This window comes from Oncorhynchus clarkii, chromosome 21, assembly GCF_045791955.1.
Source record: "Oncorhynchus clarkii lewisi isolate Uvic-CL-2024 chromosome 21, UVic_Ocla_1.0, whole genome shotgun sequence".
NCBI classification, from domain to species: domain Eukaryota; kingdom Metazoa; phylum Chordata; class Actinopteri; order Salmoniformes; family Salmonidae; genus Oncorhynchus; species Oncorhynchus clarkii.
In genome coordinates this window covers 34,909,220-34,931,187 of record NC_092167.1, presented here as the reverse complement: position 1 = coordinate 34,931,187, position 21,968 = coordinate 34,909,220, and the positions used below count along the sequence as shown (strand labels likewise).

The following is a 21,968-nucleotide window of genomic DNA, read 5'->3' as shown; positions in this document are numbered from 1 at the left end:
AAGCTACGACAGTACAGAATAGGATATCCTTACCATTTTGACAGTGTCAGTCATTCGTTTTCCTCATTGGATAACATCCCCTATAATACACCTCCTCCTGCTTATGAGTATTGTGTAGGCTTGTAGGCTTGAACATCACAATAATAAAGTGAATAATAACTAAATGGATAAAGTTAATACAACGAACTTTTTCGCAAAATCTTTTTTTTATTGAAAAAATGGCTTAACAAAGATATGTTGAACAAGCATCTGTACTTAGATACAGTGTAATTACAATGGCAAATCAAAATCAGACACAGAGAAATAAGACTATTCTCAAACCATTGGTCCAGAAACAGCACAAATATAAATATGTAGCTACACGCACGCACCTTTCTTCTTTTACAGCAAAACATTATATACATCTGCATATTATTATCATCTATTTGCTAATTTCAGTGTAGCACTTGTGAAATACTGTACAATCAGCATGTGTTGGAGTTGTATTATTACTTGAAATAGGACAGGGGACTTTTCTGAGAGATGTAAGGACTAGCAGATCAATAGGTCCAGCCAGCTGATAGATCCCTCAAATTCAAATCTGAACCTCAAAGTCAGTTCCACTGCCCCCCCCTCTAATCAGGGACTGATTTAGACCTGGGATACCAGGTGGGTGCAATGAATGATCAGGTAGAACAGAAAACTAGTAGTACTCCGGACCTTATAAGGTAAGATTTGAATACCCCTGTGATAGAGACATCAATCAAAATCAACAGCCTGGTCCCACAATAATTGGTCTTTTGACCAATCAGATAAGAATTACACTGCCTGTGTAAACGCAGCCTATGAGTTGTCAAGACAGCACCAACAGATCTGGGACCAGGCTAATCAATCATCATTGACTTAATGTCAAAGAACACACCCCATGTCAGAACATAAAGTTCAACATCTTAAGAAACTGTCTGAGCATTGGGTTATTACAGAGTGACTGACAATTTGACATCATAGAGTATACTGCATTAAACCTTACTGTACATCTTTCTTATAGACTAATACAGACAACCGATGGGTTACTGTTTGTTTGTTCCTAAAACATTAGCAATATAAGCCACCTTAGACCGTTGCAGAATAGACTCCCAGCACTTAAATGTAATGCATTTGCTCTCTGAAGCAACCATTTGATGCAGTGTGCAAGGCAAATAACAGCTTTGCATTGATTATGGACAAAAGGCAGCCATTACCTGGGTCGTGCTCAGCAGGGCACTCCGTAGCAAAATGGTTTGCAACGTAACACAATAATCTGTGTTTTTATTGGACAAATTCAGGTAGTAGTACTGCCCTGTTTCAAAACGTTCCACCCCTACTGAACACACCCAGATAAGTCACGTACGGTATGTGGATCATCTCTTTAGAAGGTAGGTAGGCTAATATCTGCAGTGGTAAAGTGTTAACACCATAGAAACCATTTCTATTTGAATGGTCAACACTGCCTTTGATTGGAGAGATTAAGTCAATCTGCATAGAGCTTTGAGTTGCAACAGTCCAGAATTTAAACAAATTAAACATTACAAAATAACATCTCCCCCTCGCCATTAAAGAACACAAGTAATTCAAGAATCTTGTCGTTCAAGAGAAAAAAGTGCAATGTCACTTAATACATGACTCAACAGCAAGACCTGACATTTGATCAATTTCGTAATATCGGTAGTACATAATACATTCTCCAAATACTGCTAGCACACACATGGGCCAAGATATCAGAATATCTCGGCCGTCGTATCAGACATCTTGTTGAGCTCGTTTATGTAACAGTATTCAGGAAGTTTGAGAAGGCAAATGGGAATAGCAAGGCCAATATGCCAAGTCATACTGAACAGTGCTCATCCCAAAGTACATTATAAACAGGTTTCCAGTTTGTGGTATGGAGCGAGGGAGTCGACAAGTCCAGTTTGGATCCAACTAGCAGAGGGTGTGTGTGTGTGTGTGTGGGGGTAGCTCTACTCTGTGTTACAGTCACTTTAGCCCAGGTCTGTAGACGTCCCACTGATGGCACGGAATACGTGTAAGGAGTTCTGGAGCAGTGAACGCATCATATCCTCCTGGAAGATCTAGGGTGACAGAGTCAGATACAACAACACACATCATTACAATCATTGGTCAACCAGTCATGTGATAGCAATACATGCGTCGCAGGGATACACGCATATAATGGAGTTTTTGAAAATAAATGACAAATTCATCAAAATGGAGCCCAGGGCGTCTTGCCAGACCTGCGTTCAAATACATTGAGCGTTTGCTAAAGCCACCTGGAGTGATTGGAGGTTTGATGCGGACACACCCAGACAGACACACAGTTGCCACATACACTGAGTGTACAAATCATTAAGAACACCTTCCTAATATTGAGTTGCATCCCCTTTTCCCCAACATGGTATCGAAAGCATTCCACAGGGATGCTGGTACATGTTGACTTCAATGCTTCCCACAGTTCTGTCAAGTTGGCTGGATGTTCTTTGGGTGATGGACCATTCTTGATACACACAGGAGACTGTTGAGCGTCAAAAACCCAGCAGCATTGCAGTTGACACAAACCGGTGCACCTGGCACCTACTACCATACCCAGTTCAAAGGCACGTAAATATTTTGTCTTGCCCATTCACCCTGTGAATGACACACATACACAATCCATGTCTCAATTGTATCAAGGCTTAAACATCCTTCTTTAGCCTGTCACCTCTCCTTCATCTACACTGATGGAAGTGGATTTAACAAGAGACATCAATAAGGGATCATAGCTTTCACCTGGATTCACCTGGTCAGTCTATGTCATGGAAAGAGCAGGTGTTCCTAATGTTTTGTACACCCAGTGAATATCGACCCACAAACAGCTATACTCACTGACTGAATAAAGGGAGGTTAACGAGGTGATGACCAGTGTATGTTCCAAGTAGAAATGAAAATGCAACATAACTCCACAGAGGGTATCACATTACCTGGCATTTCTTAAATCTAAGGCGCAGTAAGGGGCAGCATAGACAGAAGAAAGGGATAAGTTAGTGCTATGGACAGGAAAGTAAAGAAAACATTAAGACACAAAAACACTTTTAATTTGCTACCAAAATACAGTCAGGAGAAACAGAGATGTGAGAGAAAAATAGATTCAGGTCATGAGATATGACCTTGGTCAAAGAGGACCAATATTGCGGCAGGTAGTCTAGCGGTTAAGAGTGTTGGGCCTGTAACCGACAGGTTGCAGGTTCCAATCCCTGAGCAGTCTAGGTTACAAAAATCTGTCGATGTTCCCTTGAGCAAGGCACTTAACCCTAATTTCTCCTGTAAATTGCTCTGGATATGAGTGTCTGCTAAATGACAAAGGGTTTTCTGGTGTTTGCTTGAGAGAAATAGAGGGATGAGAGACTAGGAGTGTGGTCAGGAATATTATGAGAGCCAGAGCCCAAAATAAAGAATTTCTGTTTGTCATCTTGTGTGCATCTCTATGTGTTTGTAAGGCTGACAGGTGCTATGATTATGGGGAGCCCCCCATGTCCTGTTCATGGATGTCTGGCAGCTCCTCCCCTCCCCCATGTCACCTGTTCATGGATATCTGGCAGCTCCTCCCCCCCCCCCCCATGTCCCTGTTCATGGATGTCTGGCAGCTCCTCCCCTCCCCCATGTCACCTGTTCATGGATATCTGGCAGCTCCTCCCCCTCCCCCATGTCACCTGTTCATGGATATCTGGCAGCTCCTCCCCCTCCCCCATGTCACCTGTTCATGGATGTCTGGCAGCTCCTCCCCCTCCCCCCATGTCACCTGTTCATGGATGTCTGACAGCTCCCCCCCCTCATGTCACCTGTTCATGGATGTCTGACAGCTCCCCCCCCCTCATGTCACCTGTTCATGGATGTCTGACAGCTCCTCCCCCTCCCCCATGTCACCTGTTCATGGATGTCTGGCAGCTCCTCCCCTCCCCCCATGTCACCTGTTCATGGATGATGTCCGACAGCTCCTCACCCTCCCCCCATGTCACCTGTTCATGGATGTCTGACAGCTCCTCCCCTCCCCCCATGTCACCTGTTCATGGATGATGTCTGACAGCTCCTCCCCTCCCCCCATGTCACCTGTTCATAGATGATGTCTGACAGCTCCTCCCCTCCCCCCATGTCACCTGTTCATGGATGATGTCCGACAGCTCCTCCCCTCCCCATGTCACCTGTTCATGGATGATGTCTGACAGCTCCTCCCCCTCCCCCCATGTCACCTGTTCATAGATGATGTCTGACAGCTCCTCCCCTCCCCCCATGTCACCTGTTCATGGATGATGTCTGACAGCTCCTCCCCTCCCCCCATGTCACCTGTTCATGGATGTCTGACAGCTCCTCCCCCCTCATGTCACCTGTTCATGGATGATGTCTGACAGCTCCTCCCCCTCCCCCCATGTCACCTGTTCATGGATGTCTGACAGCTCCTCCCCTCCCCCCATGTCACCTGTTCATAGATGATGTCTGACAGCTCCTCCCCTCCCCCCATGTCACCTGTTCATGGATGATGTCTGACAGCTCCTCCCCCTCCCCCCATGTCACCTGTTCATAGATGATGTCTGACAGCTCCTCCCCTCCCCCCATGTCACCTGTTCATAGATGATGTCTGACAGCTCCTCCCCTCCCCCCATGTCACCTGTTCATGGATGTCCGACAGCTCCTCCCCTTCCCCCCATGTCACCTGTTCATGGATGTCTGACAGCTCCCCCCCCCTCATGTCACCTGTTCATGGATGTCTGACAGCTCCCCCCCCCTCATGTCACCTGTTCATGGATGTCTGACAGCTCCTCCCCTCCCCCCATGTCACCTGTTCATGGATGTCTGACAGCTCCCCCCCCCCCTCATGTCACCTGTTCATGGATGTCTGACAGCTCCCCCCCCCTCATGTCACCTGTTCATGGATGTCTGACAGCTCCTCCCCTCCCCCCATGTCACCTGTTCATGGATGTCTGACAGCTCCCCCCCCCTCATGTCACCTGTTCATGGATGTCTGACAGCTCCCCCCCTCATGTCACCTGTTCATGGATGTCTGACAGCTCCTCCCCTCCCCATGTCACCTGTTCATGGATGATGTCCGACAGCTCCTCCCCCTCCCCCCATGTCACCTGTTCATAGATGATGTCTGACAGCTCCTCCCCTCCCCCCATGTCACCTGTTCATAGATGATGTCTGACAGCTCCTACCCCTCCCCCCATGTCACCTGTTCATAGATGATGTCTGACAGCTCCTCCCCTCCCCCCATGTCACCTGTTCATAGATTATGTCTGACAGCTCCTCCCCTCCCCCCATGTCACTTGTTCATGGATGATGTCTGACAGCTCCTCCCCTCCCCCCATGTCACCTGTTCATAGATTATGTCTGACAGCTCCTCCCCCCCCCATGTCACCTGTTCATGGATGTCTGACAGCTCCCCCCCCCTCATGTCACCTGTTCATGGATGTCTGACAGCTCCTCCCCTCCCCCCATGTCACCTGTTCATGGATGTCTGACAGCTCCCCCCCCCCCTCATGTCACCTGTTCATGGATGTCTGACAGCTCCCCCCCCTCATGTCACCTGTTCATGGATGTCTGACAGCTCCTCCCCTCCCCCCATGTCACCTGTTCATGGATGTCTGACAGCTCCCCCCCCCTCATGTCACCTGTTCATGGATGTCTGACAGCTCCCCCCCTCATGTCACCTGTTCATGGATGTCTGACAGCTCCTCCCCTCCCCATGTCACCTGTTCATGGATGATGTCCGACAGCTCCTCCCCCTCCCCCCATGTCACCTGTTCATAGATGATGTCTGACAGCTCCTCCCCTCCCCCCATGTCACCTGTTCATAGATGATGTCTGACAGCTCCTCCCCCTCCCCCCATGTCACCTGTTCATAGATGATGTCTGACAGCTCCTCCCCTCCCCCCATGTCACCTGTTCATAGATTATGTCTGACAGCTCCTCCCCTCCCCCCATGTCACTTGTTCATGGATGATGTCTGACAGCTCCTCCCCTCCCCCCATGTCACCTGTTCATAGATTATGTCTGACAGCTCCTCCCCCCCCCCCCCATGTCACCTGTTCATGGATGTCTGACAGCTCCTCCCCCTCCCCCATGTCACCTGTTCATAGATTATGTCTGACAGCTCCTCCCCTCCCCCCATGTCACCTGTTCATGGATGTCTGACAGCTCCTCCCCCTCCCCCATGTCACCTGTTCATGAATGATGTCTGACAGCTCCTCCCCCTCCCCCCATGTCACCTGTTCATAGATGTCTGACAGCTCCTCCCCTCCCCCCATGTCACCTGTTCATGGATGATGTCTGACAGCTCCTCCCCCTCCCCCCATGTCACCTGTTCATAGATGATGTCTGACAGCTCCTCCCCTCCCCCCATGTCACCTGTTCATAGATTATGTCTGACAGCTCCTCCCCTCCCCCCATGTCACCTGTTCATAGATTATGTCTGACAGCTCCTCCCCTCCCCCCATGTCACCTGTTCATAGATGATGTCTGACAGCTCCTCCCCTCCCCCCATGCCACCTGTTCATGGATGTCTGACAGCTCCTCCCCTCCCCCCATGTCACCTGTTCATAGATTATGTCTGACAGCTCCTCCCCTCCCCCCATGTCACCTGTTCATGGATGTCTGACAGCTCCTCCCCCTCCCCCATGTCACCTGTTCATGAATTATGTCCGACAGCTCCTCCCCCTCCCCCCATGTCACCTGTTCATAGATGATGTCTGACAGCTCCTCCCCTCCCCCCATGTCACCTGTTCATGGATGATATCTGACAGCTCCTCCCCCTCCCCCCATGTCACCTGTTCATAGATGATGTCTGACAGCTCCTCCCCGCCCCCCATTTCACCTGTTCATAGATGATGTCTGACAGCTCCTCCCCTCCCCCATGTCACCTGTTCATAGATTATGTCTGACAGCTCCTCCCCTCCCCCCATGTCACCTGTTCATAGATTATGTCTGACAGCTCCTCCCCTCCCCCCATGTCACCTGTTCATAGATGATGTCTGACAGCTCCTCCCCTCCCCCCATGTCACCTGTTCATGGATGATGTCTGACAGCTCCTTCACCATGTCTTTGAAGTTGCCCTTCAGGCCCTCGTGGTACTCAAACTGGTCCTCCTTGATCAGACGCTCGTTGATGTCCAGCGCCATGCTGCAGGCTTCCACAAACCTCCTGCATAGACAGTACAGACAAACAGATACACACACACACCAACAGTTACATGGGGACAGAAGGTGGTGTTCAGCAAGTCATACTTCATCAAATATCAATACTAGTTATCCATTAAGGGGATGACATATTCAATGATTTGCTCCACAACTTGAGTGTGAGCTTTGCGGAGTAGCTGATATCTTGGCAAGGTAGTGCGTTGTCGGTTGGGTAGTCTACACATACCTGAATATCTCCTTGAGCTCCATGGCTTTCTTATTGTTGGACTGGGACTTGCTGGTTTTGGAGTCGTCCAGAAAGGCTCTGGCGTACGCCATCGGACCAGCGTTAACCTGTGGCACACAAGACAAGGGAATGAGTAACAATCTTTAAGAGGAATGAATATCTTGGGTATTCAGTTTCACTCTCAGGTAGTGCTGGGTGACCACTATGCTGCCAATGGCATCTAGATCAACTCGTAGCACAACGATAACATCATTGGCTACCCTCCTGTAGGTTTTAACCCAGACCCTGTTCCTGGAGAGCTACCCTCCTGTAGGTTTTAACCCCGACCCTGTTCCGGGAGAGCTACCCTCCTGTAGGTTTTAACCCCGACCCTGTTCCGGGAGAGCTACCCTCCTGTAGGTTTTAACCCCGACCCTGTTCCTGGAGAGATATCCTCCTGTAGGTTTTAACCCCGACCCTGTTCCTGGAGAGCTACCCTCCTGTAGGTTTTAACCCCGACCCTGTTCCTGGAGAGCTACCCTCCTGTAGGTTTTAACCCCGACCCTGTTCCTGGAGAGCTACCCTCCTGTAGGTTTTCAATCCAAAACCGGTTGTATCTAACCTCATTCAACTTATCAACTATTAGAATCAAGTGTGCTAGCTTAGGATTGGAGAGAAAACCTGCAGGACGGCAGCTCTCCTGGACTAGCGTGACCAACATACACACAATGAACGGAGTAACGCAAGAGGACCAAATCCTAAAATCAACACTACAAGTTCTGGCATGAAAACATGAATACCTGCATGAATGCGCAATGATTTCATAGCGGTTAGAAATAACATCTACGTGTACAGGGACACAGCCCTGCAGTTTACTGTGGTGTCAAGCTGTAGTGTTAAGGTCTGATGCTAGTATGTGGTGTTCCCTGCATGCACTAGCTGCTTCCTGTTTGACCCCAGGGAGTGTACCGGCTGCCTTGGCAGCAGCTAATGGGGATCCTAATGAAATACTAAACGAACAGAGTGATGTGGCTACAGTAAGGTCTCGTCTACCTGTACAGAGACACAGCCCTGCAATTTGAGCTGCAGCTGGATCATGTCGACCTCCTGGGAGGAGCAGAGTTTGGTCAGCTCGGCGGTGCGCGCCCGCATCTCGTCGATGGCCACGTCCACAGGCTTCAGCTCTACCTGCTTCTCCCCCAACACCTCCACACGCTTCTTCACGTACGGAAACGTGTTGGCCGCTGGACAGGAGAAATACACATAATTCAGCATTAAAACACCCTTTATAACATCATCTATTATCACACATGTTTAGATCATTTCTCTAGCCTGGGGGCCAGTCTGTTCCTGCTCTCTTGAGAACTTGGCTTGAAAACGACGGCAATGGCGTTGGCAAGAGCACAAACAGATTTATTTTTCGCAAAGGGCAGTGTGTTGGTCGCTGCCCAGGAGACTCACCACACACAGTCGGTTCTCATATAAACACACGATAAAGTTAATTCATTATGATAACACTGTTTCCCATTAGTGTTTCCTTTATTCTCCTTGTATGGGAATGTGTTGGCAGCTCGGAGGGGAGTAAATAGCACAGTTCCAGGTATCTTCCTTACTCACACAGCTTTCACCTTCTCTTGGTTTTCTGAGAAACTCTCACACTTTTAGGAAGCTAGAGTCTACTAACTGGCAGTCCTGGGTCAAATATACGAAAATATAATTTTGTACCACAATTTTATAGCAACAACATTGAGTCAACATCACTAAACAAACAAACCACACATGATAATGCTTTTACTGCATATTGGTCTATTTGTAACATCCTGTGTGTCAGGTCTGTGGGTAGAAATGTTGACAGATATTTGAGACAGGCGGGCCAGCTGTTGTTTAATGTCAGTTGTGACAGTGGGATAATCATGAAATGGCCAATGACAATGGTCAATCAAAATGTCTATTTCATCATGTGATAAAACAATTGCAGTGGATATAAGCCATTTAAATTGTCCTATAGCGCTTCAGTTATCAAATGTATTTTAATGCTTGTACCCTCATAAACAGAATTAGCCAGTGGTTAGCTGTAAACGTTCTCTGTCAATTCTAAGGAATAATGTTTACTACTGTTAAAGGAAAAAGCCACTGAAAAACGATATTTTGGTATTTTATTCATTAGTCCTCTGTTGATACAGTCCCAAAATGTTTTGCATCACAGCAGTCAAGTTTTCAAGATTTCGAGTCCAGGCCCTGTCGCAGCCGGCCGCGTCCGGGAGACCCATGGGGCGGCACACAATTGGTCCAGCGTCGTCCGGGTTAGGGGAGGGTTTGGCCGGCAGGGATGTTCTTGTCCCATCGCACACTAGCAACTCCTGTGGCAGCGCAATGCACGCTGACACAGTCGCCAGGTGCACTGCACGACTCTTGACCTTCGCCTCTCTTGAGTCCGTAAGGGAGTTGCAGCGATGGGACAAGACTGTAACTACCAATTGGATACCATGAAATTGGGGAGAAAAAGGGGTAAAAAAAAAATTCAAGAAGCAAACAAAGTGTCACCGGCCACATCATGATGATGATGCAAAATGGACAAAGGAAACTATGGACTAATGAAAAAAATATCAAAAGATAGTTTTTGAGTGGAGTTTTCCTTTAAGGGTAATGTGGAACCGATGTCACCATCATTTCTTGTCTCTAGCCTAGTGCTTTAAAAAGTTGTGTTATGAAGTCAGTGGGTTTCTGAACTTGCAGTAATTCTCAAATAGTTTAGATGTTAGTGTAGCTCATCTAATAAGAAATTAAACAAGCTGTGTGCACAGTTGATGATGGTTTTAATTGAAAAGCTTGTATACTTCTTTGTCTCCAGCGCAACACACAAACAGTGGTATTCTGAAATATGGAGGTTTTAGTCATAGAGAGGTCGTAAAAATGTTGTAAAGCAAACAAACTTGTTGAAATAAGGTTTTTGTAGGTGTGTTAATAATAGTTTTAAATAGGTTTTACTAGGCGGCTTCCACCCGGTTACGTAACCCTTAGAGGCTGCTGCCCCATATACATAGACAAATAACATTTTATTTGAAGAGGTTGTAAAGCTAACTAACTATTTGTAAGTTTTTTCTTTGTTGTAAAAGAGGTTAAGTAGTTTTTAAGCTAAAAGAGGTTGTGAAGCTAACTAACTTGTGAGTACGCTCCTCCTCTTGCATTGCTCCTCCACCCCACCATGTTTCTTCCCCGTCAGCGTGTATGGTGTTTCGAACACAAAGCGGTTGATGTTGTGGCACTTCTCAAAGTCCGTCTTCTTCTCTGGACAGTCCTTCTCGTCAAAGTAAGGCTTGACGAAGGTGACCTGGATATAGGCGAACTTGGTGTCTAGGTCTTTGGGGTTGACCTGTTGGAGATAGGAGATTGGTATGGTTGGGCTTGTTAGATAGAATCGACAACTCCAATAAAGGAAGCAAACTATTTGTTTGTACTATTTACCCCTTTTAGGAACCTGTAGGTAGTGTCCCAAATGGCAGCCTATGCCCTATATAGTAGACTACTTTTGACCAGGGCCCATAGGACTCTGGTCAAAAGTAGTGTACTAAATAGGGAATATGGTGCCATTTGGGACACTATCATAGTCACTACCTTGTTGGAGTCTTGGATGATCTTGACGCTTTCCGTTCCAAACTTATCCCCGTAGAGCCCTAGAAGGCGCTGAGAGATCTCTGATAGGCCAGTGAGTTTGGGCTCCTTGTACACATACTCCTTACCGTCCTCCTCCTCGAAGTAGCCCTGTCAACAACACAAAGTAGCCATTGGAGGCAGTGGGATGTTCATGCTGGCTATGTTGCATTACTAAGCAAGGAAAACAACAACAGCTGCAGCCTACTCAGGAGGAAAATATTCAGTCATAATTCAACTTGTCTCTCAAATGTGCAATAAATACAAATCAAATCAAATGTATTTATAAAGCCCTTCTTACATCAGCTGATGTCACAAAGTGCTGTACAGAAACCAAGCCTAAAACCCCAAACAGCAAGCAATGCATTATATAACAAATAATGCTGTGACTGATATTTCCTGGAATATGTTGTAATATAGCTTTACAGCTGTGTTTTTCTCAAAATGTATAATATATAAATTTTTAACAATATCTTTATTGTTTTTTTTTTAATGTACTGTACAGCATCAGAAAACATTACAATTAAACATGAATTCATAATTTTCTAACATCCATCTATTTGAAACAAGGTTGTCCTTTTTGCGCTACTGTAAAGTAACTGAGACACTCATTGGGCCTTAGGACTCTCCAAACAACTCAAAATACAAAACATCACATATAGACTCAGATACACATCATCCCTTATATATCTGAAGAGAGAAGTGAAACTAAGCCTTATAGGTGTTTTTCTCTTCTCACCGTTTAAGCCCTGCCACAACCATCCTCCTCAGAGGCCACTAGCCTCTAAGGGATTAGTGTAATTCCACCTTTATCTAATCTCCATCTGTCAGGTAGGGAAGTTACCAAGAGAGAACACCACATTTTAGGGTTCACAGGCACTGGATATGGACTGATATCAGATATGGTTAAACGATGACCACAGATACCTCGATGATGCTGCCAACAACATGACAGACCAGCACAATTGTTGTTATTTCTTCAGTAATTGATAGAAAGAGTTTATTTTCTCCCCCCACAAAATAGAAGAGAGACAGGAAGATAACACCTAGAAATATACAACAAAAATGCATGGTCTCTTTTTACTGTGACGAGTTCCCCAAGTAAAGGGCACTCCATCCCTGACAGAGAAGAACCATTGGTTGAGCCATCATACTAAACAATTATTATTTTATAATCCGATGTCCATACTGGCATACCGGTTAATGCCCAATCCATTGTTTACTTAGAAGTGGTATGATAGTGTGGATGTCGGAAAGGAGCCAACGACTACAGTTCATCCCCAGTGTCTCTCTGTCTGAACCAGAATAAGTGTGTTTCACAGCTATAAAAAGAGAATGGAAGGAAAACACAAGGTGAACTTGTGTCTTTAATCTTTTGTCCACATGCCGACCCACCTGCCCGTAGAAAGCCACTCTGAAGTAGGTCCCCAGTAGTCTCCGGCCTGTATGCATCACCTCCAGGATCTTATTGTAGGCTCTGTGCAGCGTGTCATACAGACGGCTCAGTTTCTGAAGGAAACATACACAAAACTGGGTATTAGTGTGTGTGTGTTTGTATGTGTTTGGGTGTATTTACTCATTAGTGTGCCCATCATTGTTGAGTGTATGTATGTGTGTGCGTGTATGGTTGAAAAGTTACCAGTAATCTACTTAAGTTACTGGAATCTTCTGTAATTAACATAAAATATATATTGTAACTTTGGTCATTTATACCTGAATAACTTTTAAAACATTTATTCATATATCGTTTTTTTTATTTTTTATATCTGTGTCCATATTGTCCATGAGTTTCTAGTAGATAGACCATATGGTTCAAGAGAAAATAGCCTAATTAATTTTTTAAAAGCATTAATCAACAATGGCATTATTTTAAATTAACTCTGCAACTATTGAGTTTTCTTCACAATTGCCACCAGTTTGGCGCTGAAACATTGACAACAAATACATTTGGACATATTAAATAAATAAATAAGGATTTAAGAAAAATTGAAATATATTTCCCTGATATTAAACACGGATATTAAACACCAAAGGTATTCACTAAGTTGATGGTTTATATTTAGGATAATATTTTACACCTTTGTCACTCTATTTTTTATTATTTAATATACACTGAATAATAATATAAACACAACATATAAAGTATTGGTCCCATATTGTCACGTTCTGACCTTAGTTCTTTTATTAGGTCTTTGTTTTAGCATGGTCAGGGCTTATTAAAAATGGACAATTACCACGCTGCAAATTGGTCCGATCTCTCTTACTCCTCATCAGAGGAAGACAACGAACGTTACATTTATTTCTTGAGCTGAAATTTAAAAAAAAATGAAATTTTCCATATGTACAAAATCCTTATTTCTCAAATGTTGTGCTCAAATTTGATTACATCCCTGTTAGTGAGCATTTCTCATTTGTTTTGAGGGAGAGTGCAATTGGCATGCTGACTGCAGGAATGTCCACCAGAGCTGTTGCCAGATAATTTTATGTTAATTTCTCCAACGTCGTTTTAGAGAATTTGGACGTATGTCCAACCGGCCTCACAACCACAGACCCCGCCCGTGTATGGCGTCGTGTGTGCGAGTGGTTTGCTGATATCAACATTGTGAACAGAGTGCCCCATAGTGGTGGTGGGGATATGGTATGGGCAGGCATAAGCTACGGACAATGAACACAATTGCATTTTAGCGATGGCAATTTGAATGCACAAAAATACCTCGACGAGATCCTGAGGCACATTTTTTGAAGGTGTCTGTGACCAACATATACATATTTGCAGGGGTGGAAAAAGTACCCAATTGTCATACTTGAGTAAAACTGAGATACCTTAATAGAAAATTACTTAAGTAAAAGTGAGTCACCCAGCAAAATACTACTTGAGTAAAAGTTTTAAAGTATTTGGTTTTAAATATACTTAAGTATCAAAAGTAAATGTAATTGCGAAGATATTCTTAAGTATCAAAAGTAAAAGTATAAATTATTTCAAATTCCTTATATTAAGCAAACCAGACGGCAACATTTTCTTGTTTTTTAAATTTACGGATAGCCAGAGGCACACTTCAACACTCAGACATCCTTTACAAATGAAGCATGTGTGTTAAGTGAGTCTGCCAGATCAGAGGCAGTAGGATGACCAGGGATGTACTCTTCATAAGTGTGCGAATTAGACCATTTTCCTGTCCTGCTAAGCATTCAAAATGTAACGAGTACTTTTGGGTGACAGGGAAAATGTATGGAGTAAAAAGTACATAATTGTCTTTAGGAATGTAGTGAAGTAAAAGTAAAAATTGTCAAAAATATAAATAGTAAAGTTACCCTAAAAAACTACTTAAATAGTACTTTCATGCATTTTCACTTAAGTACTTTGCACCATTGCACATTTGTATTCCCAGTCATGTGAAATCCATAGATTAGGGCCTGATTAATTTATTTTGATTGACTGATTTCCTAATAGCATGTTGCTTTTATATTTTTGTTCAGTATATTTAAGGGCAAAGAGATGGCTAGAGATGATCTGAATGTTTAATTTTTTTATTTAACCTTTATTTTACTAGGCAAGTCAGTTAAGAACAAATTCTTATTTACAATGACGGCCTAGGAACAGTGGGTTAACTGCCTTGTTCAGGAGCAGAACGACAGATTTTTTATCTTGTCAGCTCGGGGATTCGATCTAGCAAACCTTTCAGTTACTGGCCCAACACTAACCACTAGGCTACCTGAAGTACCCAAAACGGTCAATAAATGTCTTAAAATAGACTACATAAAATCCTTGAAAGACACCAAAATTTGTGTAGTTTACTGGTAAACTTTGAAAGTTTACAGCAATGTTCCATCAAATTCTTTACAGCACTGAGCAAATGTCAGGTCTGCTGAGTGCAAACTTGAATGTCGCGTTTACTGTGAACACTGAGGCTGTACCCACGTTTTATGCTCGTAGGAACCAATCACTCCCCTATTACTGACTGCAAATGATCTCTAACAGGGCTAATAACTCACCAACTAGCAAAGGACATGAACAAAATGTGCACACGTGTCTACATGCAGCTCTTGCTTTGATCTCAAAACAAGCACATCTACTCAGGACCACTGCTGTAAACACAGTCCAGTTCAAAGTAAATGGCACAGATCCATATATGGCAATGATCTATTTGAATATAGGCCTTCTGCAGCTCTGTTTGGTTATGGCGCACCGGTCTGTGTAGAGTACGGGCTTAGTCATGCCAATAGAATCCTACTTTGATGCGTTTTGCCTACAACAAAAGTTTGTTTTGTTATGTTGCATTGAAAGTGGCTAATATCACATTAATTAGATCACAATTGCCACAGTAAAGGGAAACATTGATAGTGTTAACTTACAGGGAAAACTTCTCTCTCCCTGGGCTGATATTTCTTCTGCACCCTGTGCAGCAATCCCGGGGAGCTGCGTTGTCCGCGCAATCGTGCAGCTTAGAGGAAACATTGGTTTCCAGTAATGTACCCTCCCTTTGCAACCCTGTGTGTGTGTGTGTGTGTATATGAGTGCGTATGAGTGTGTGTGTGATATTTTCGGGAACTACTACACTGCATGACATGTACAGTAAATCAGCAGGAGGCTTATGTACCACCCTATTAAAACAAAATGTGTCTCACTCCTCAGAGCGAGAGAGAGAACAGAAATCGGCCAAAGGAATGTGCCACTGGCAACAGACACAACACTGAGTCAGAATTCCAAATGGCACCCTATTCCCTATTTAGTGCACTACTTTTGACCAGGGCCTATAGAGACTTTGGTCAAAAGTAGTGCAATACTTTTTTTAAAAGCCAGAGCCAAAGAGAAGACCGTCCTAGCATGAGAAGATGGCGAGTGGAACATGATTAGGGTAAACTTCTCATGGACAGTATTTTAGTTTGAGGACTTATTCCATAAACTGACTGGCTGAGCTTATTTATGCTGTATAAACCCAAGGGACAGAGTAGTGGAAAGCTTTACAGAGACAAACAGGAAGTAGTCAATATTGTCTGTGCCCTTTAATGCAATTGTCTCAATCTGACAATAGAATCCTTATTGTGGGATTCACAAAGTAGCCCTTTTCCCACGGACAACTGCATTCAATCACAGAATGGTTTTGGGTATTTTAAAAACTACTACTACTACTACTAATTCAGCCAGATAGACTCCTCACACAGCTGCTTCCACTTTACAAAGACTCTGCGTAAACATTGTTCTTGATGATTCAATTTACATTTCAGTCTTGTTTATGTGTGTATGTTTGTGTGTGTGTGTGTGTTTGTTTGGCTCGTACCTGGAACTCGTGGCGTTTCTCGTAGACAGGGATAATGAGCTTGGCGATGTGTGTAATCAGCTCGTATCTCTCTGCTTTCCACAGCCCCTCTACACACAGCTCTAGACGCTCCACTAAGACCTCCTGTAGGGCAGACCAGGAAACACAGTCAGTGAAAACAGCCAGGGCCCAGCCAACATCAATAGGCATCAGCGGATTACAAGCTAGAGCCTGCTATATTGGTGTACAGTTCCTTCAGAAAGACTTATGTTGTTGTTGTATTACAGCCTGAATTAAAAAATATATATATACAAAATTCTAACACATCTAAACACATCATGACATTTCGTTTATTTTTATCCTTAAAACTCCCTAGCTCTTGTCGATGACATGCATACCCATAACATGATGCAGCCACCACCATGCTTGAAAATATGAAGAGTGGTACTCAGTGATGTGTTGTGTTGGATTTGCTCCAAACATAACGCTTTGTATTCAGGACATGCACTGCTCAAAAAAATAAAGGGAACACAAAAATAACACATCCTAGATCTGAATGAAATATTCTTATTAAATACTTTTTTGTTTACATAGTTGAATGTGCTGACAACAAAATCACACAAAAATTATCAATGGAAATCAAATTTATCAACCCATGGAGGTCTGGATTTGGAGTCACACTCAAAATTAAAGTGGAAAAGCACACTACAGGCTGATCCAACTTTGATGTAATGTCCTTAAAACAAGTCAAAATGAGGCTCAGTAGTGTGTGTGGCCTCCACATGCCTGTATGACCTCCCTACAACGCCTGGGCATGCTCCTGATAAGGTGGCAGATGGTCTCCTGAGGGATCTCCTCCCAGACCTGGACTAAAGCATCCGCCAACTCCTGGACAGTCTGTGGTGCAGCGTGGCATTGGTGGATGGAGCGAGACATGATGTCCCAGATGTGCTCAATTGGATTCAGGTCTGGGGAACGGGCGGGCCAGTCCATAGCATCAATGCCTTCCTCTTGCAGGAACTGCTGACACACTCCTGCCACATGAGGTCTAGCATTGTCTAGCATTTGGAGGAACCCAGGGCCAACCGCACCAGCATATGGTCTCACAAGGGGTCTGAGGATCTCATCTCGGTACCTAATGGCAGTCAGGCTACCTCTGGCGAGCACATGGAGGGCTGTGCGGCCCCCCAAAGAAATGCCACCCCACACCATGACTGACCCACCGCCAAACCGGTCATGCTGGAGGATGTTGCAGGCAGCAGAACGTTCTCCACGGCGTCTCCAGACTGTCACGTCTGTCACATGTGCTCAGTGTGAACCTGCTTTCATCTGTGAAGAGCACAGGGCGCCAGTGGCGAATTTGTCAATCTTTGGTGTTCTCTGGCAAATGCCAAACGTCCTGCACGGTGTTGGGCTGTAAGCACAACCCCCACCTGTGGACGTCGGGCCCTCATACCACCCAGTCTGTTTCTGACCGTTTGAGCAGACACATGCACATTTGTGGCTTGCTGGAGGTAATTTTGCAGGGCTCTGGCAGTGCTCCTCCTGCTCCTCCTTGCACAAAGGCGGAGGTAGCGGTCCTGCTGCTGGGTTGTTGCCCTCCTACGGCCTCCTCCACGTCTCCTAATGTACTGGCCTGTCTCCTGGTAGCGCCTCCATGCTCTGGACACTACGCTAACAGACACAGCAAACCTTCTTGCCACAGCTCGCATTGATGTGCCATCCTGGATGAGCTGCACTACCTGAGTCACTTGTGTGGGTTGTAGGCTCCGTCTCATGCTACCACTAGAGTGAAAGCACCGCCAGCATTCAAAAGTGACCAAAACATCAGCCAGGAAGCATAGGAACTGAGAAGTGGTCTGTGGTCACCACCTGCATAACCACTCCTTTATTGAGGGTGTCTTGCTAATTGCCTATAATTTCCACCTGTTGTCTATTCCATTTGCACAACAGCATGTGAAATTTATTGTCAATCAGTGTTGATTCCTAAGTGGACAGTTTGATTTCACAGAAGTGTGATTGACTTGGAGTTACATTGTGTTGTTTAAGTGTTCCCTTTTATTTTTTTGAGCAGTGTATTTTGCTGTTTTCCTCTAGTGTCTTGTTGCAAACAGGATGCATGTTTTGGAATATTTTTTATTCTGTACAGGCTTCCTTCTTTTCACTCTGTCAATTAGGTTAGTATTGTGGAGTAACTACAATGTTGTTGATCCATCCTCAGTTTTCTCCTATCACAGCCATTAAACTCTGTAACTGTTTTAAAGTCACCATTGGCCTCATAGTGAAATCCCTGAGCAGTTTCCTTCCTCTCCAGCAAGTGAGTTAGGAAGGATGCCTATATCTTTGCAGTGACTGGGTGTATTGATACACCATCCAAAGTGTAATTAATAACTTCACCATGCTCAAAGGGATTTTCAATGTCTGCTTTTTTTGTTACCCATCTACCAATAGGTGCCCTTCTTTGCGAGGCATAACACCTTCCTGTTTTTTGGGGTTGAATCTGTGTTTGAAAATTGCTGCCTGACTTAGGGACCTTACAGCTAATTGGATGTGTGGGGTATAGAGATGAGGTAGTCATTAAAAAAATCATGTTAAACACTATTATTGCACAGAGTGAGTCCATGCAACTTATGTGACTTGTTACATTTTTACTCCTGAATGTATTTAGGCTTGCCATAACAAAGGGGTTGAATACTTACTGACGGAAAACATTTCACCTTTTCATATCTTATTAATTTGTAAACATTTCTAAAAAATATAATTCCACTCTGACATTATGGGGTATTGTGTGTAGGCCAGTGATACAACATCTCAATTTAATCTATTTTAAATTTAGGCTGTAACACAACAAAATGTGGAACAAGTCTAGGGATGTGAATACTTTCTGAAGTCAAGGTAAACAAAATAGGCTAAATACGGCAGTTCTAATATTGAAAGAGAATAATAAAACATGAGCTCACACACAGTCATAAGAATTGGCAAGATAGCACAAACAGATCTGGGACCAGATCAGGAGATACAGTCAGGCCAAGTCAAAATCAACAGCTGTTATAATATAAAAGAACTATCAACAATGAACCAGAGATGAATCAACATGCTATATCAACCACCAGAGCCTTCTATGTACAGTCAATTAAAGGTAGAGTCAGCGATATGACGTCGATGCACAAAGTAAACAGCATAGTGGGTTACTGTCCTCAACATCTAAGAGCATTGGAGCCAGAGACTAATCTTCTCCTCTGTTCTGATACCATGGCTACCATGTTGTTAGAGCGTGAAACGAAACCGTGTGCATGCACAGATACTGTGTGTGACTGTGAGAGCAAAGTCTTGCATCTTGCGCATTATCTGTGGAGCTGCTCGCGCAATGTCATTTTGCGGACTCTACCGTTAACTATGTGGTTATAACAGTATGAAGATAAGATTGTCATTATATCATCACAAATGTGCACACACACACACCTCTGTGTAGTAGACATCCTGCATTCCTGTATCTTCCTTCATGGCGGCCTCCTCTTCGATGTTCAGAGTGATCCTCTTGAAGGCTGCCAGGCCACTGGGGAACATCTCTGAAAGAAAAACAACAATAACAATAGCAACAAAAGACAGACCTCCAGTCCCTATATTTTACCTAATTATTTTACCCAATAGTGGGTGTAGGATGGGAGTAGACAGCACTTCAGCCAACATGAGACGAGGCCCAGCACATTATTTAGGAGAGGCATTCTCAGACTGTGTTGCTGCTCCAAGTGACGTGAGTTATTAGCCCAGATATAGCTAATTTCTAGTCAGCAATGGAGTGGTCGCTTCCTACAAGAACACAAAATGTGTACATTTTTAGCCATCTTTGAAAAGTGAGTCAAGTAAAGAGCTTTTTTATGTCATAAAGGGGCAGTGTTGTATTTTGAGACAGGCTTGAATGAGCTAAGTAGTCAATAGGCAGAGTGTAGCACATTTGTCAGATTCTCTGTAATAATGGTATGGCAATAAAAATAAATTGTATTTTGTAAAGTGGTTTCTTGCATCAAACAACAACATTTTCAGTCACCTTGTCTGAAGGACAAGTGGACAAACAGGTTGTCAAGCCCTGCATCTTTTTATTTCTTCATTTTAAGTCTCATGGAATGTCGGCCTACATTGAACATGCGGGTGACGAGAAGTTGCACAGAATATTCACAACTTTCAAGTTCGCGCACCAGCGGGACCTGAAATATGCTCAGTGCGGAAACTGATGCCTATTGATGTTGGCTGGGCCCTCACTGACTCTTTCCTGGTCTGCCCTACAGGAGGTCTTAGTGGAGCGTCTAGAGCTGTGTGTAGAGGGGCTGTGGAAAGCAGAGAGATACGAGCTGATTACACACATCGCCAAGCTCATTATCCCTGTCTACGAGAAACGCCACGAGTTCCAGGTACGAGGGAACATTGGGGACAGGGTTGTTAAGTACAAAGTATCCTGGCTGGACAAAATGAAGATCTTATAATAGGCTAAAACAGGTGCCACGCTTTAGTCCATTGTGGACAGAATGCCAACATGCTGGTGTAAATGTATTTATTTTATGTATTTAAAAGTTTTAACAAAAGTAATACCTCTAATAATAATGTAAAAAGGCAATGTGAAGTGACAATAATGTAACAACACTGTAAAGTGTTACACAAGTGGAGCGAAACGACTTGCGTAAATGGGAGGTGGGGAAAGACAGTCTTACTTTTCCTGTTGAGGTATTCTGCCACCAGTGCAGCAACATGGATGTAACACATAGCAGCCTGTGGAGACATACCAAACAGTGGTTAGGGTTGGTAAGCACTCAACTAACACAGGCAAAACCCTAGAGTGCAACTTTACCCACACCCACATGTGAACACAAGAGAATGCAAACACACACAACCTGTTTCATAATGTGTTGAGTCATCGGGAAGGAGGAAGACTTGGCCTTAACCATGAACCTGCCTGACAACAGAGGCTTTTTGTCACGTTCTGACCTTAGTTCTTTTGTTATGTCTTTGTTTTAGTATGGTCAGGGCGTGAGTTGGGTGGGTTGTCTATGTTCATTTTTCCATGTTGTGTTTTGAGTTTGGCCTAGTATGGTTCTCAATCAGAGGCAGGTGTCGTTAGTTGTCACTGATTGATAATCATACTTAGGTAGCCTTTTTCCACCTTAGTTTCGTGGGTGTTTATTTCCTGTTTAGTGGTTTTTGTCTTTCACCTTACGGGACTGTTCATTTGTTGTTTATTGTTTTTGTTCAGTGTTCAGTATTTCTTATTAAAACAAGATGAACACTTACCACGCTGCACCTTGGTCCTCCTCTCTTTCTCCCAACGACGAACGTTACACTTTTAGACCAAGTTCACTGTCTGGCTACAGTGGTTCTAAATCCAGAGGTTTTTAGACCAAGTTCACTGTCTGGCTACAGCGGTTCTAAACCCAGAGGTTTTTAGACCAAGTTCACTGTCTGGCTACAGTGGTTCTAAACCCAGAGGTTTTTAGACCAAGTTCACTGTCTGGCTACAGTGGTTCTAAACCCAGAGGTTTATAGACCAAGTTCACTGTCTGGCTACAGCGGTTCTAAACTCAGAGGTTTTTAGACCAAGTTCACTGTCTGGCTACAGCGGTTCTAAACCCAGAGGTTTATAGACCAAATTCACTGTCTGGCTACAACGGTTCTAAACCCAGA

General features: G+C 44.2%; 1 protein-coding gene across 4 annotated transcripts in view; it reads right to left on the bottom strand.

The window, feature by feature from the left end:
- Positions 1–187: 187 nt before the first annotated feature.
- LOC139378950 (dedicator of cytokinesis 11) overlaps positions 188–21,968 on the bottom strand; it is a 111,453-nt gene continuing 89,672 nt past the window's right edge. For all 4 annotated transcript variants that reach the window (XM_071121583.1, XM_071121584.1, XM_071121585.1 and 1 more), the window contains 10 exons: positions 21,002–21,059; positions 19,758–19,864; positions 16,317–16,439; positions 12,433–12,546; positions 11,002–11,148; positions 10,549–10,759; positions 8,440–8,630; positions 7,408–7,514; positions 7,047–7,185; positions 188–2,087 (listed from right to left, as the gene is read on the bottom strand). In XM_071121583.1, the coding sequence (XP_070977684.1) occupies positions 1,998–2,087; positions 7,047–7,185; positions 7,408–7,514; positions 8,440–8,630; positions 10,549–10,759; positions 11,002–11,148; positions 12,433–12,546; positions 16,317–16,439; positions 19,758–19,864; positions 21,002–21,059 (1,287 nt within the window). In that variant the 3' untranslated portion in view covers positions 188–1,997. The remainder of the gene's footprint in view (positions 2,088–7,046; positions 7,186–7,407; positions 7,515–8,439; positions 8,631–10,548; positions 10,760–11,001; positions 11,149–12,432; positions 12,547–16,316; positions 16,440–19,757; positions 19,865–21,001; positions 21,060–21,968) is intronic.